The sequence below is a fragment of the Corythoichthys intestinalis genome, chromosome 12 (assembly GCF_030265065.1).
Source record: "Corythoichthys intestinalis isolate RoL2023-P3 chromosome 12, ASM3026506v1, whole genome shotgun sequence".
NCBI classification, from domain to species: Eukaryota; Metazoa; Chordata; class Actinopteri; order Syngnathiformes; family Syngnathidae; genus Corythoichthys; species Corythoichthys intestinalis.
This window is the reverse complement of record NC_080406.1, coordinates 36,987,566-37,002,299: the sequence shown is the minus strand read 5'-3', so window position 1 is coordinate 37,002,299 and position 14,734 is coordinate 36,987,566. Positions and strand designations below refer to the sequence as shown.

General features: G+C 39.1%; 1 protein-coding gene across 2 annotated transcripts in view; it reads left to right on the top strand.

The window, feature by feature from the left end:
* The window catches only part of pfkla (phosphofructokinase, liver a), a 41,010-nt gene that overhangs the window by 22,377 nt on the left and 3,899 nt on the right, over positions 1-14,734 (top strand). For both annotated transcript variants that reach the window (XM_057852128.1, XM_057852129.1), the window contains 9 exons: positions 1,260-1,323; positions 3,112-3,258; positions 3,341-3,411; positions 3,473-3,560; positions 6,461-6,613; positions 6,698-6,862; positions 6,926-6,987; positions 7,299-7,410; positions 8,307-8,406. In XM_057852128.1, the coding sequence (XP_057708111.1) occupies positions 1,260-1,323; positions 3,112-3,258; positions 3,341-3,411; positions 3,473-3,560; positions 6,461-6,613; positions 6,698-6,862; positions 6,926-6,987; positions 7,299-7,410; positions 8,307-8,406 (962 nt within the window). The remainder of the gene's footprint in view (positions 1-1,259; positions 1,324-3,111; positions 3,259-3,340; positions 3,412-3,472; positions 3,561-6,460; positions 6,614-6,697; positions 6,863-6,925; positions 6,988-7,298; positions 7,411-8,306; positions 8,407-14,734) is intronic.

The following is a 14,734-nucleotide window of genomic DNA, read 5'->3' as shown; positions in this document are numbered from 1 at the left end:
AGTTATCAATAAAGACTATGTCATTTTCTGGGCGCCATCTAGACAACCAGCGGTTAAATGATGAGAACGTAGAGTACATCTCATCATTGACCAAATTAGGCAGAGGACCAGAGAATGCTACGGTGTCCGCCATCGACTTAGCAAGCTTACACACCGAGGCTACGTTTAATTTAAGCACCTCAGACTGTCTCCGCCGGGCGTCATTACCGCCTGCGTGAATCACGGTACGGCGGAACCTCTTCCTACTCTGCTTTAAGAGCCTGAGGTTTCCTTCGATGTCACCGACTCTGGCCCCTGGGTAACACCTGACAGACACCGCTGGGTGCTTCACGTCTCTAACTATGGAGCTTCCAATTACGAGAGTTTTTGGTTCTGCCGGTGTGTCGCTGAGGGGGTCAAACCTATTGCTGACATGAAGCTGCTGGTGCACTAAGGTTGTGCGTTTACCACTACGCTTCCCCCGTACAGTCACAAATCCGTCCTTAATTTCCCCCGGCTGCACGGGGCTCGCTGGGGGGCTAACTGCGCTAGCATTCCTACTACTGCAAGCACGACCTGCGGGCCCTGCTACTACCTGGCTATAGCTTGGATTAGCTTTCGTCTCTAGAGAGCAGAGCCGTGTTTCTAGCTCAGAAACCCTGGTCTCCAGCCCTGAGACTAAGCTACATTTCCTACAGCTACTACTGTCCTCAAAGAAGGAGCCAGGGTGCTCGCTATGCATACAGCACACTGAGCAGAAAAGACGGGGGGAGAAGGCAGAGGGCTAGCCATGGCTCGGATAAGCTAGGCTAGCAGATAGAGCTAAAGAGGAGAGTAGTTTTAATCCACGAGCAGGCGTTTACGCTGTCAAATCGTGGGATAAAACAAATTGAGGAGCACTAGGAGAGCCGAACCTGCCAAGGATCGATTCTCCGATGTGTCCGTGGGGGGAAAAAAATTGAGGAGCACTAGGAGATTAGCGACTAGTAGCAGTGCTAACAAACAAACAATACACTCACCGGATGTGACGTCAGTCAAGTTGTGTTCTCAGTTCACATTATCCATTTTTTAAAAAGTTTTTTTTTTTTAATTCTTGATCGCTCAGTCAGGATGGGTTGGACATCTATTGCTGCCAATGAGTAAATGAACCTAAGAAGCATATTTTTGAAGGTGCAGAACTCATGAAAGTTTGAGAATTTGTGGTATGTTTTATTTTTTTAAAACAAAGAATTGAAAAGTTTGTGGCTAACGAGTGTTTTTATGAAAAAATGTCTTTGCAGGAGTTTTGAAAACAACTGGAATATTTATAAACTTCTTGCCTTTCAGAAGCCTGCCCAGGCCAAGGTGAGTCTGTGATTCAAATTGAAATTTAATTACTGTAATTTTCGGACTATAAGGCGCACCCGAATATAAGCCGCCACCCACCAAATTTGACACAAAAACGGCATTTGTTCATAGATAAGCCACACCGGACTATAACCTCAGCTGTCCTCACTGTATTATGGGATTTTTACACCAAAAGATATTAATCGGTAACACTTTATTTGACAGCGCTGTCATGAGACTGTCATAAGACCGTCATAATGATGACATGACACTGTTATGAGCATGAATAAATGCTTATGACAGATGTCATTTAGGCTAGGTTCACACCGCAGGTCTTAATGCACAATTCTGTTTTTGTTATGTGTTTTTGGCATGCCCGTTCAGACTGCCTTAGTCCATTGAGCACATTCAAATAGTACGCATGCGCACTAACTTGCGCTGTGCGTCATTCCAGGGTGATCATATTTTGCTTTTCAAAAAGAGGACAGAAGTAACAGACATTAATAATCCCCGTTTAGTCATATATTCAAAAACTTTATATGTATTGATAGAAAGTATGCATACAATGTGCGTGCATGACACACACACATAAGCCATATATTTGTGCATCAGTTTGCCCCGACTCGGCCATGTAAGCAATACTTATATCTTTCTCATTTGGCGCACAGAAAGAAAACCGAGAATTATCAGGCTTAAACTTTTCATTTTATTTTTTTTTATGACTGTGGTCAAGCCTGCCTACTGTGTAGTAAAAGCCGAGTTCAAGCTAAGCGCTAACGTTAATGCACAGCTACTTCGCTGCCATTCCGCCTGCCACTCTCGCTCTTCGCTGACGTAATTGCTGCATGAAATCCGATTTGGGAGACTTGACAGTTTAGACCACCGCCACATTCTGGAAAAATATGGCCCAGATCGGATTTAAACCACATACAAAAGTAACCCTAATCGGATTTGAAATGGTCCACTTCTATGCGACTTGTCCCGTTCAGACTGCCAAGTTAATGCCTCACTCGAGTCGGAAAAACACGAAAAAATCGGATTCGTGCATTAAGACCTGCGGGTTGAACCTAGCCATCCAGCAAATTATCTCACCTTTGAATGGATGTAAAAGATCCGAGCTGAACATAAATTGAGTTAGTGATAACATTTGCCAGATGACATTAAATGACATCTGTCATAAGCATTCATGTCATCATTATGACAGTTTTACTACACCGCTGTCAAATAAAGTGTTACCTATTTACCCAAATAAATCAACAAATAAGCCACATTGGGCTATAAACCACAGGATTCAAAATGAGGGGAAAAAGTAGCGGTTTATAGGATGAAAATTACAATACAGATAATCTGTTATATGGAACCCAAAATGGCATTTACCGCATCAATACAGATATTTTAACATTAGTGATGTGCTGATTCCAAAACTGATCATATATGAGTAAGCTCTGCTGATACAGATTTCTTGGATTATTGAATAAAGTGAGGGCTTTTAGTTTGAGTGCTTTCAGTATTTTAACAAAAACATTTACTTTTTGTAACAATAAAATTCTAGAAGAAACTGTGTGAGTGTGTAGTACCTTGAACACAAAGCTTGCACCTTCAGTTGTTTTTGTGAGGACATACTATTCCCTGTACAGAGAATTGCAGGCTTGCCCAGAGGATGCCATATTCTGTTTTATCAGGAATGGATCAGCGATAATGATAAATCTAACCATCTTTAGATAACATGAATATGTAAGTGCCAAAGTGCATTGGTACACCGGATAAAAGACACCCTAGATATAATTGAAAATCCTCCTCTTCTAGAGCAACTTTTCCTTAGCCATTCTGAACGTGGGCGCCCCAGCAGCGGGCATGAACGCGGCTGTGAGGTCAGCCGTTCGATTAGCCATCGCGCACGGGCACAAGGTCTACGCCGTGCACAATGGCTTCCAGGGCTTCGCCGACGGTGACGTGAGTTCCTTCATGCCAGTGTCTTTCACTTTCAAACCATTAAGGTTCATCGCAAAGAGAATGACTTTTGTGCCCTTGGCAGGTGTTTGAGATGCAGTGGCACAATGTGGCGGGATGGACGGGCCAAGGCGGCTCGCTGTTAGGTACAAAGAGGTGAGATTCAGATTATGTCATGCTAATAAGAAATGAATGACATGTCTAAAACCTTCTTCAGAACCCTTCCCAGCAAACACATGGAGAAGATTGTGGAGAATATTGGCAAGTTCAACATCTCAGCTCTGCTTGTCATTGGAGGATTTGAGGTACGGTGCACCACATTATTGTGGGGGTCTTTTATTAAAGCCCAGGGGTCTAAAACTCAATTTATCCAGGGTGCCACTGGAGTCTGGATGAGTGTAGGTGGTGTCCACAAAAAAGGTTTTAAGTATTCAAATAAACTACAAGTAACTCAATCATCTAAATCTTGACCAATGACAGTTGAGAAAATGAACAGTTCTTCAGAACAGGAAGAGTGTGGACGTGCTTTAATTTGAACATATTCCTAAGCATGTTTTGTTGAGTAATGACGTCTTATAATTCTTGGGCATTGCAACCTCCTCCGTACATTTACAGTAATACAAGTTGGTGTCAAAATTAGAGTGATACTCTGGGTACCTACCGATATGATTCGTGATAGAAGGATCACGATAACGATTGGCTCACAACATGGCAATACAAATAATATCGATATCTGGGTTATGAAATCAATCAACATCAGCGGTCAGCAACCCATGACACGCTTGTCAGCACTGACACGCGAAGGGTAAACCAGTGACACGCGAGCGCATGGCAAAATTTTTTTTTTAAATGCGCCTTTTTACCTGAAATTATGACATTTCAGCGCCCCCCAACCCCTCTGCCTATAGCATTATATGCGAGCAATAATGGATTTTAAGCACACGTCTAGCGCTTCCTCAATTTCTCGATTCAGTTTTTTTCCTCTGCGCGCTCAATTTAGCACATGCTACTAACGTGTCACGAAGCCAACTAATCAGAGAGCTGGCGGAAGTACACTGTTTTACCAATCTGCACTTTTTGGTAATTGCGGTGCTTTCAACTCCGCACTGTAGTATGGAGTGGAACAGCGTTTAACTTGGCTCTCCGCGCAACTCTCTCTCAACACCTTTCTTCGCTCCCTCTCTTTTTCTCGTCTAGATGCCCACTTCTTCTTCTACGCTTAACTAGTAAGCCGGTCAAATTGTAGTGGACAGCGGCCCTTTGGGGATGCCGGTAACAACTGGTTGGCTGGTTACTTCCGCTAGCTCTGTTTGTGCGTTATGCCTCGAGAGCGTTGTGTGTTGCACAACAAGTGTCAAACGCCACTACGAGACAAAACATGCAAATTCATGGAAATCAGGGCCAGGGATCACATGAAGGTAGGGATCTTTTTTGCATATAATTCACTAGGAGTGGGAACCTCTTCGTACCTCACGATACAATACAATTTGCGATGCAAAGCTCACGATTATGATGATCTGACCATACAACGATTATCGATACATTGGTCAGGAAATCATTCTAGGATATTCTACAAACAACTAATAAACAGAAAAACAAGCTTCTGCTGTGAATTGGAATGAGTTTATCATTAGTAGACGTCCAATCAATCTGAACTGGCAGCAACATTCGTTCATTCGCTGCCATCCCTCCCACTTCAAACGGATTGAACGTCTATGGCCGGTAGTGGCAGCCAATGCCAAGCAATGAGGTAATTTTGGGCCATTTAAGGTAATTTACCTGTTCATTTTCAGTTACTACCTGTTGATTTTGGGGTATTTTATTTTATCTCTTCCTGTTTATTTTGAGTTACAGAACAGGAAATGACTTGGGAATCACCCAAATGAATACGCACTGACTCAAACTCAACAGAAAATGACCTGTAAATGCCCTAAAATGAACAGTAAGTGACTTGTAAATGCCCTGAAAATTAAACAGAATGACTGTGAATGCTCTGGTTTCGAATGAACAAATGTTCCCACTCTTAATTGATTTGGCATCGAGCACGGTCAATGCAGCCTTAGAGTTAACTGAGACACTATTATTGTGGAAAATTTTGGTTGCAACTTGTTGGTTCATTTTTATTTTATTTTTTTTAGACATTGACACCTTTTCAAAACGATATCTCGACTCTTGGCAGGAGCAAATTGATAACCTTTTGGGATACAAAGTATCATGATATATCAACATTTTTATGTTTTGTCACACCCTTATAATTTACTGTTTAAGTGATTAGTGAACAAGACAAAATGTAAGAGTCGGCTGTTCTGACTTTGAAGGTTAAAACAGCCCGCTCTGTACTGTGATAGACCTGCACTGAGAATCACACCTGTTCCCCTTTTCCTGCTGGGGTGTGTGTGCGTGTGTGTGCGATATGTTTACATTAGATGATGCTGCTGTACAGCTGTTATTACTGTTGCACTTTTTTTCAAGTTTTGATATTTTCTACAATATGCATTTATGTTTTAATTGATAAAGACGAATGGTAGTTATAGGAATTCAATATATTTCAATGTTTTTTACTTTGAAATAAAATTACAGCTCTGTCAGATATAAAAATTCAGATATGCGTCATTAATCTTGGTGTGGCACACTGATTGACAAGAAAATTTGAAAGTGGCACTACTACACACCAAAAAGGTTGCTGACCCTTGATCTACATATTCTACGATACAATTATTAAACAGAAAACAAGCTATTTCTAAATGGAAAAATAAACAATGTTTTTTTTTTTTGGCACTGTTTCGTAAAATCTGACAAAAATGTGTCTTGTTTACTGGGAGGACTTGCTTTGAATGCACATGTTTGAGTGGGATTGACACGTGAGGTGTCCAATTCATTTTGACTGGGAAGGGTGAATGAATGAAATTTCCTTTACCCACCGACCTCCTCCCATTCAAAATGGATTGGATGTCTAGGACTGGCAGTGGCAGCCAAGAAGTTAATGTAGATTCTCGTCTAGTGGAAAATTCTGGTCTGATGGCAGCCTGTTGGTTCTTTTATTAAACAGTAATTACAAAAACATTGGACTTAACAAAAAAATACGAATTGGGTAAACAAAGAATTATGATTTGTAAGGAGCTGCAAAATACTGTCTCACGGCCTGCAGTTAGCCCCCGTGCCACAAGTTTGAGGAGTCTTTACTGTTTTCTCCATGCTCTAAAAGGCCTATAGAGGTGTGCTGGAGCTCTTCGAAGCCCGAGGTCACTACGACGAGCTTTGCATCCCCATGTGCGTGATTCCCGCCACCATTAGCAACAACGTCCCTGGAACAGACTTCAGTCTCGGGGCCGACACGGCCGTCAATGCTGCCATGGAGGTAACAAGCCCACTGAATGTTAAAACAAACCCATCCTGCCGTTATCTCCTCTCAACACCTCTTTCCTGTTAATCTCTCCTTTAGGGCTGTGACAAGATAAAGCAGTCAGCTTCAGGGACAAAGAGGCGCGTGTTTGTAGTGGAAACAATGGGGGGCTACTGCGGTTACCTAGCGACCAGCACCGGAATTGCCGTGGGCGCCGACGCGGCCTACATCTTTGAGGACCCCTTCAACATCCACGACCTGAAGGTTCTAGCCGCGCTTTGGTTTTTCTTCCCGTGTTCGACGTCTCATTATATTGCCTTTTTACAGACTAATGTGGAACATCTCACTGAGAAAATGAAGAAGGACATCCAGCGGGGGCTTGTGTTGAGGTCAGACAGGGTCAACTTGATTCAAAAGCAAAAAGCATGTCTGGCTGACTTTTTTATGATTCTGTTCTATACAGTCAATAAATAACATTTCAATGTGATGAGATCAAATAAGTTAATACATTTCAGTCGTTCAGTGCATGTTTTTAACTCAGTCAGTGACATCGACGGCGATAGACATCCAGTCCATTTGAACTGGGAGAGGATGGCAGCAAGTAATTGTTGCTAGACCTCCCAGTCCAAACGGATTGGACATCTGTCGCTGTCAATGGCACTAAAACCTGATCATTCGTTAAAACTCTTCTACTAAACAGGAATGAAAAATGCCACGAGCACTACACTACGGATTTCCTCCACAAGCTGTATTCTGCTGAAGGGAAGGGAATTTTTGACTGTCGGGTTAACGTGCTGGGGCATCTCCAACAGGTACCGGCCGCCATTTTGTGTTTTCTTCAATCTCCCCAATTAAAGTAGATATAGCTAAAGCTAAAAATCTGATGCTAAGGGCTATTAAGGATTGGGCATCCTCACTTGTCGGCCATTAAGGGAAAGACAACACCTATTATAAAAGATTTCATGTAAAAGACGGTTGGTCACAGTATTTGAGTATACAAATAGTGATTTCTTAAACCTCTGATAATGGAGAAATAATGTTTAACACACAAAAATGACACCGCTTACGAGCACAGGCCTTTTGTGATGTCACTTATACCTACACACATACACACTGATAAACTTGACCACAAGTGCATGTGTTAATGGGTATTATTGACGTATCGACGAAGGGTGGGCGATCTGGGATACTCATATTTGAATGGCTAAATTAGTATCAGCATTGATAAATTGGCTACTTGGAATAACTGGCTTTTGTTTGTTATTCTTCATTATTAAACATCAGAAAAAATCTGGAATGGAGCCATTTGAACCACATAAATTCAAAATAATGGAACATGTACTTTGAAATAGCTATAGCTTTTTAATCAATATCAGTGATGCTGTAAATTGACTAAATACTTCAAATTAATTATTAGATTAAAAAACCTGGATTATAGGAGCTTTAATACAATTTGTTATAAACCAAACCATTTGTAAATCCATCTGGAATTCAGCGAGTTCAGAGAATTTTAATGGAGAAAATCACTTATCTTAAATTGACTAGAAAAAAGTGTGCTGGAGAAGTCCTCTGCCACAAGATGGCCATCCTTTAGTTGTTCCATTGACTCCGACCTAAGACATCTAGCCTCATAAGTACATGAGGTCTTTGGTTTAAAAAAAAAAAAAAATCCAAAAACAAAACTCAATAAATGCTTCCACCTCGCCAGGGAGGGGTGCCATCTCCATTTGACAGAAATTATGGAACCAAACTGGGAGTGAAGGCCATCCAGTGGATAAGTGAAAAGCTGACGGAAAACTACCGACAAGGTAGGAGGAATTTGAACAGCTCGAAATCAAACCTGTGCCGTCACCCTAGATCACAGGTGTCCAACTCATGGCCTGGGGGCCAGATCTGGCCTTCCATGTCATGTTGTGTGGCCCATGAGAGCAAATTATTTACAACCACTACTTTTTTCCACAAAAAAAATTAAAATTTCTGTAGTCCTCACTGAAAATTTAGAGAATAGTTATATCAGGGTCCCCCCAGGATTGATAAATCTAAATTCACTTTTAAGACCTTTTTTAATGCCATTTCAACTGAAAATTAATACTTTTCTCGCACCCATTATTTAGATAATATTGAATCATATTAAAAAAATAAAGCACTGAATATCAAATTTAACCTCAATTACTAAGTGTGTTTGACAAAAGAATGCACATTTATTGAAGATACAATTAAAACATTTAAATATAAGGTCTTTCAGAATTTTTTTCCCCAGGATAAAATGGATTTTACGCTATTATTGTAAAGTAACTTCAGAAATTACATTTGCAATACAACAGGTTTCCCTTTTAAGAGGACCTAGCCAAGGTGGTAGGTAGGTGATTGTCAAGTTGGCCACCTTAACTGTAAAGTGCTTGCAATTGGCAGTGAAAGTTTAAAAAACAGCCACTACATGGCAGTAGTTTACAATTAATTACCACAAAATAAAAAAGCTACACATGACCATTTCCCTTGGTAATTGTTTTTTTCTAATCACATTACAAGAAGTATACAAAACACATGTTAATCCTATGTTAGCTATTGAAGACATTTCTTTTAATCAGATAGAGAAAATCCATACTTTTATTTAATCAAGAAAAACATTTAAATATACCAGGAGGGGTTTTACTATCACCTACATTATAATTCGCCTACCATCATGCCATGTTATTCAGATCAACGTTACCCCGCACTCGTTCCAATAATAGACAGTGTCAACCGTGTTGTGTATCTGAGAGTGATGGTGACTCTACGACTCCGGTTTATCCATGCTAAGGCTAGTGCCCCTGCCAATACCCCATTGAACATGGCTAACTCTTGAGTTAAATCTGCGAAATTCACATTCATTCGAAAGGCAAACCGTGCAGAAATACATTATTGCATCTAACACATTTTAATTGGAGAAATTGACAACTTACTTTGAAATGTTAAGCAGGTCCCCTGCCTTTGCATGACCCATAAACTGCGACGCAAACTGGATGTGACCATCCAATACCTCACATGCTGGTCCAACTGTTTGGACTTGGTTGTCTTGTTGAGGCTCTCGTCGAACATAACAACTAAGGCATCTGAGCAGTTCCTTGCGTTAGCACACAGTATTGTGCAATTGCCTGCTGTTGTGATGTTGATGCTAATGATGCTAATGGCGCGCACGCACGAGGTGCAGTGCATCGTAAAAATTCTACGCGTCGTCTTCGTTATGGATTTAAAAAAAAAAAAAAAAACTTCGTCACGGATATAATTTAGGTTGCACTGAGATGTTCTTGAAAATTAAAACCACGGTGAAAAAATTCCAGACTTACGACAGCTAATTTAATACTTTTAATACCTCTAATAATGGGAAACTAAATTCAATGCTTTTTTAATACTTTTAATAACCCGCGGGTACCCTGTATACATATATATATATATATATGTGTGTATATATATATGTGTATATATATATATATTAGGGCTGTCAAAATTATCGCGTTAACGGGCGTTAATTAATTTTTTTAATTAATCACGTTAAAATATTTGACGCAATTAACGCACCCGCTGGCATATTGCCTCAAACATTACATGAGGCCGTTTATGGACATTAAGAGTGAAGTGAATGCCACCGGCCGCTTGGGGGCAGCGCCGTTCCATACTCATGTTATGTCTTCTAAACGTGGGAGAATTAGTAGTTGTGAGACGTTTATGCTGTATTCACAATGCAATGCAAATTGCTATTTGTGCTCCACACATATTTCGGTAAGTTTTCTTTCTTTTAGTGGCAATTATGTGTCTCTTGTTTTATTTTCGGTAAGATATGTACAGGTACAGTGGGGAGAACAAGTATTTGATACACTGCCAATGGGTTTTGGCAGTTTATCAAATACTTGTTCTCCCCACTGTATATGTTATACAGTAAAGGCGAGTGGACACAGGTGTGCCGTTTATTGGCATAAGCTTCTCCTTCACAACAAATATAAGTATCGTTTAGTGAAAGCACAACAAAAATAATATTCCTATCTCTCAAAAAAAAAAAACAATGTTCTCAAAAAGAAAAGCACTTCAGTCTATAGTAATGAGGCCCTATTCTGACACACAAACAACAACGCTAAATAAACTGGCGTTCCATATCAATTTAGCTATGCAAAATACACGTAAAACTTTTCACTCTATTTTTATTTTTATTCTTCTTATTATTATATTAACTCTTGATTGAAAATTTTACAAATTTTATTAAAACGAAAACATGAAGAGGGGTTTTAATTAGGGCTGTCAAAATTATCGCGTTAACGGGCGTTAATTAATTTTTTAAATTAATCACGTTAAAATATTTGACGCAATTAACGCACTAGGCCCGCTCAGACAGATTTAAATGTTAGTACAGTGAAAGGCCAACTTGTGAATTGTGTTTTATGGAGTTTTTCCGCCCTCTGCTGGCGATTGGGTGTGACTTGCATATGTTATGTGGCGTAATGTTGCCCTCTGCTGGCGATTCAGTGCAGCTGATTATTTGGGTTTCGGCGCGCTTTTCTGACGTGATTATATGTCGACGCGAACTCACACTAATAGACAGTGCTATTCAGACCAGCTAACGTCCGCATCCAGTATTCAGTGGCAGTTCTCATAGCCCCATCACACTGTTTGTGTCTAATACATGCATCGCTTGTGAGTTATATTCCTCCTTTGCTTATATTCATGAGCATTAGATAGTTATTGATGATGTGTATTTGAATTTGTTCACATATATGGTGAAATGCAGTTACATTGTTAGATGCTTGTGAGCTAATTGGCTAGTGCTACTGCTCAAATGGACACGTGTGTGTACATTTTATGTTATTTTGTGATTTATTTTCAGTTTTACAAAAATACAAGAAACGTGCTCCTGTCAAAAAGAGATGACTTCAGTAAAGCCCATGCAACTTTGCCACACCGTCTGATTTCTTTTTGGAACCTATGTTCGCTATCTGTCAATTTGTGTACTCACACACATTGAGGACAGAATAGGGCTACTAGTTTATTTTTTGATTGAAAATTTTACAAAATTTATTCAAACGAAAACATTAAGAGGCGTTTTAATATAACATTTCTATAACTTTTACTAATATTCATCTTTTAAGAACAAGTCTTTCTATCCATGGATAACTTTAACAGAATGTTAATAATGTTAATGCCATCTTGTTGATTTATTGTTATAATAAACAAATACAGTCCTTATGTACCGTATGTTGAATGTATATATCCATCTTATCTTTCCATTCCAACAATAATTTACAGAAAAATATGGCATATTTTATAGATGGTTTGAGTTGCGATTAATTGCGATTAATTACGATTAGTTAATTTTTAAGCTGTAATTAACTCGATTAAAAATTTTAATCGTTTGACAGCCCTAGTTTTAATATAAAATTACTACAACTTGTAACTATAACATTTATCGTTTAAGAACTACAAGTCTTTCTATCCGTGGATCACTTTAACAGAAAGAATGTTAATAATGCCATATTTGGATTTATTGTTACAATAAACAAATACAGTACTGATGTACAGTATGTTGTGTGTATATATCCATCGTGTGTTTTATCTTTCCATTCCAACAATAATTTACATAAAAATATGGCATATTTTAGAGATGGTTTGAATTGCGATTAATTGCAATTAATTACGATTAATTTTTAAGCTGTAATTAACTCGATTAAAATTTTTAATCGTTTGACAGCCCTAATATATATATAATATATATATATATATATATGTATATATATAATATGTATATATGTATATATATGTATATTTTAAAATCAATTTAATAATTACGCTCGTCTTTTGATGTGACAGTCCCTGTGGCTTGTCGTTCAGTGCGACTTTTACAAAAACAGTTTTCTTGTCTAATTTGGGAGGTGCAGCCTATCTATGGAAAAAATGCCATTTTCGTGTTTAATTTGGTGGGTGGCGGCTTATAGTCAAGTGCACCTTATTGTCCGAAAATTATGGTAGTTTTGATTTTCACCTTTTTTGAAAAAGTTAAAAAGCTCATATTTACTACCTTAACCGTTAAAAATATTAATATTTACTGTTTTCACATCTTTGTTATTAATTCAAAATTTAGAGTTAAAAAAACTGAAAAATATGAAGGGAGAATATTTGGTATAATGAGGCTTCAAAAAGAGATTTTGGATATTTTTAGGCCAATAATGTCTCTGAAAAATCGACAATCAAAATAGTTTTCGAGGCATTTGATAAGCGATTACTTTTCAATTACTCGATTCGTCATGGCAGTCGTAATGGCCCTCTGAAGGAAACCATGACTATTACGTGGCTGTGACAACAGTGGCGGAGCTAGACTTTTATTCTTGGGGTGGCCAGGGGGTGGCCGAGGCTATTTCAGGGGGTCCACAGACTATAACAATACATTTGTTTCTTGACTTATCAATTGCTATCAGAGTGTCAAATGTTGAAATGTACATACTAAGCACACAGGTGATGAGATTTATGTATATAATTTGTTTATTAACTTGATAATAACTATTTTTTACAAAAATGGTGAAAATGCACCAACACATTCACAGTTACTCATACGACCCCTCCCCTTCTCTCTTATCAATCTACCTTATGAATAGATGATGCAATTCATCATGCAAATCATTTGTTATAATTAGTCTGAATTTGTATGTCATTATGTCACTAAATTATTTCCAAGAGATTGTAGATAAGTGATGTATGCAAAATAATTAATCCAAATATTTTAAGATAACTATTAAGATAAATATATTTCCATACAATGGCTTCCATACTAGTGGTATGGAAGCCATTGTATGGAAATATATCGTAAAACTACTACTATAGAACTAAATATAAAAAATCAAGTTCCATACTTTCCATACTCATGTAAGAAACCTGTATCTGAAAAATGACTGCTGAAGTGAGCATGTGACTGCTTCTCAGACCAGAGAAGCTGCTTCTCTGCTCTGACTGACCTGGTGATGGGCAGTGTGTGCCAGATTCTTTCTCATCCTGAGCCTGACTCGTCCCAGACTTGGATCACTTTAAAAAGAGGAAATCTTCGCCCCCTGCCTTTTCATTCTGAACTGTCCCTATGAAACAATGAGCCAGTCCTGTTAACGTTACTCCTAGCATCACTCATAATCACACAATGTTGGTAAATGATTAAATCCCTACTTCAAGCCTTAAAAAATTCAGGGCAAATAAACCACCGTAGACATTATATTACATAATATAATAATACATATATACATAATAATACATAATAGACATAATATTCTGACTTTCAAGCTAGTTGACAGCAGGCCCGGCCAACTACCGTGTTCACGTGATTTTTCATTTAAGGCAAGAGAGCATGAGACAGCTGGCTAATGCTCTACAATTATTGGAGAAACATGTACATAGCGACCCAAATGAATTAAATATAGACGTTAATATCGAGCGGCTGTTGGAAGCTGGACGACATGAGATAACGTTAACGTTTGCTTGATGCCGGGGCTCTCTCTTTTAGCGACAACAAAAAATCTCCCTCCTACAAATTTAAACATTGACTCATTAGGACACCAGCATAAAACTTACATTACGACGAGGATTTCAGTGGCTTGAAGGCAGGGTATCCAAGTTCGTCTCCTTGTTTGTTCTTGTCACTTTGTTTATCTTCCGTGTTCCGTTCCGTCAACGATACTCAAACGGTACTCAAATCTCAAATCCTCCTCCGTTTCAGTGGCGATTCTTCTTCTCCTCATCAAAGCGAATTTGCAACGCTTTATGGTACATAGCGCCAACTACTGTACAGGAAGGACTTAGCAGTCGGTGCCGCGATATGTCATTGTCAGTCATCTGGGGTGGCACCTGGGGGGTCCAATCAGATTTTAGGGGGGTCCAGTGCTACCCCGGCCCCCCCTCTAGCTCCGCCACTGTGTGACAAACCTGTCCTCATTGAGTAATGCTTGACTCGCATTGGCAAAATACATCTATAGCCATCATTGGCAGCCACTGTTAATAACTAAGGCTAGGTTCATACTACAGGTCTTAAAGAAAGAATCCGATTTTTTCGTGTTTTTCCGACTCGAGTCAGACATTAACTTGACGGTCTGAACGGAACAAGTCTCATAGAAGTGGACCATTTCAAATCTG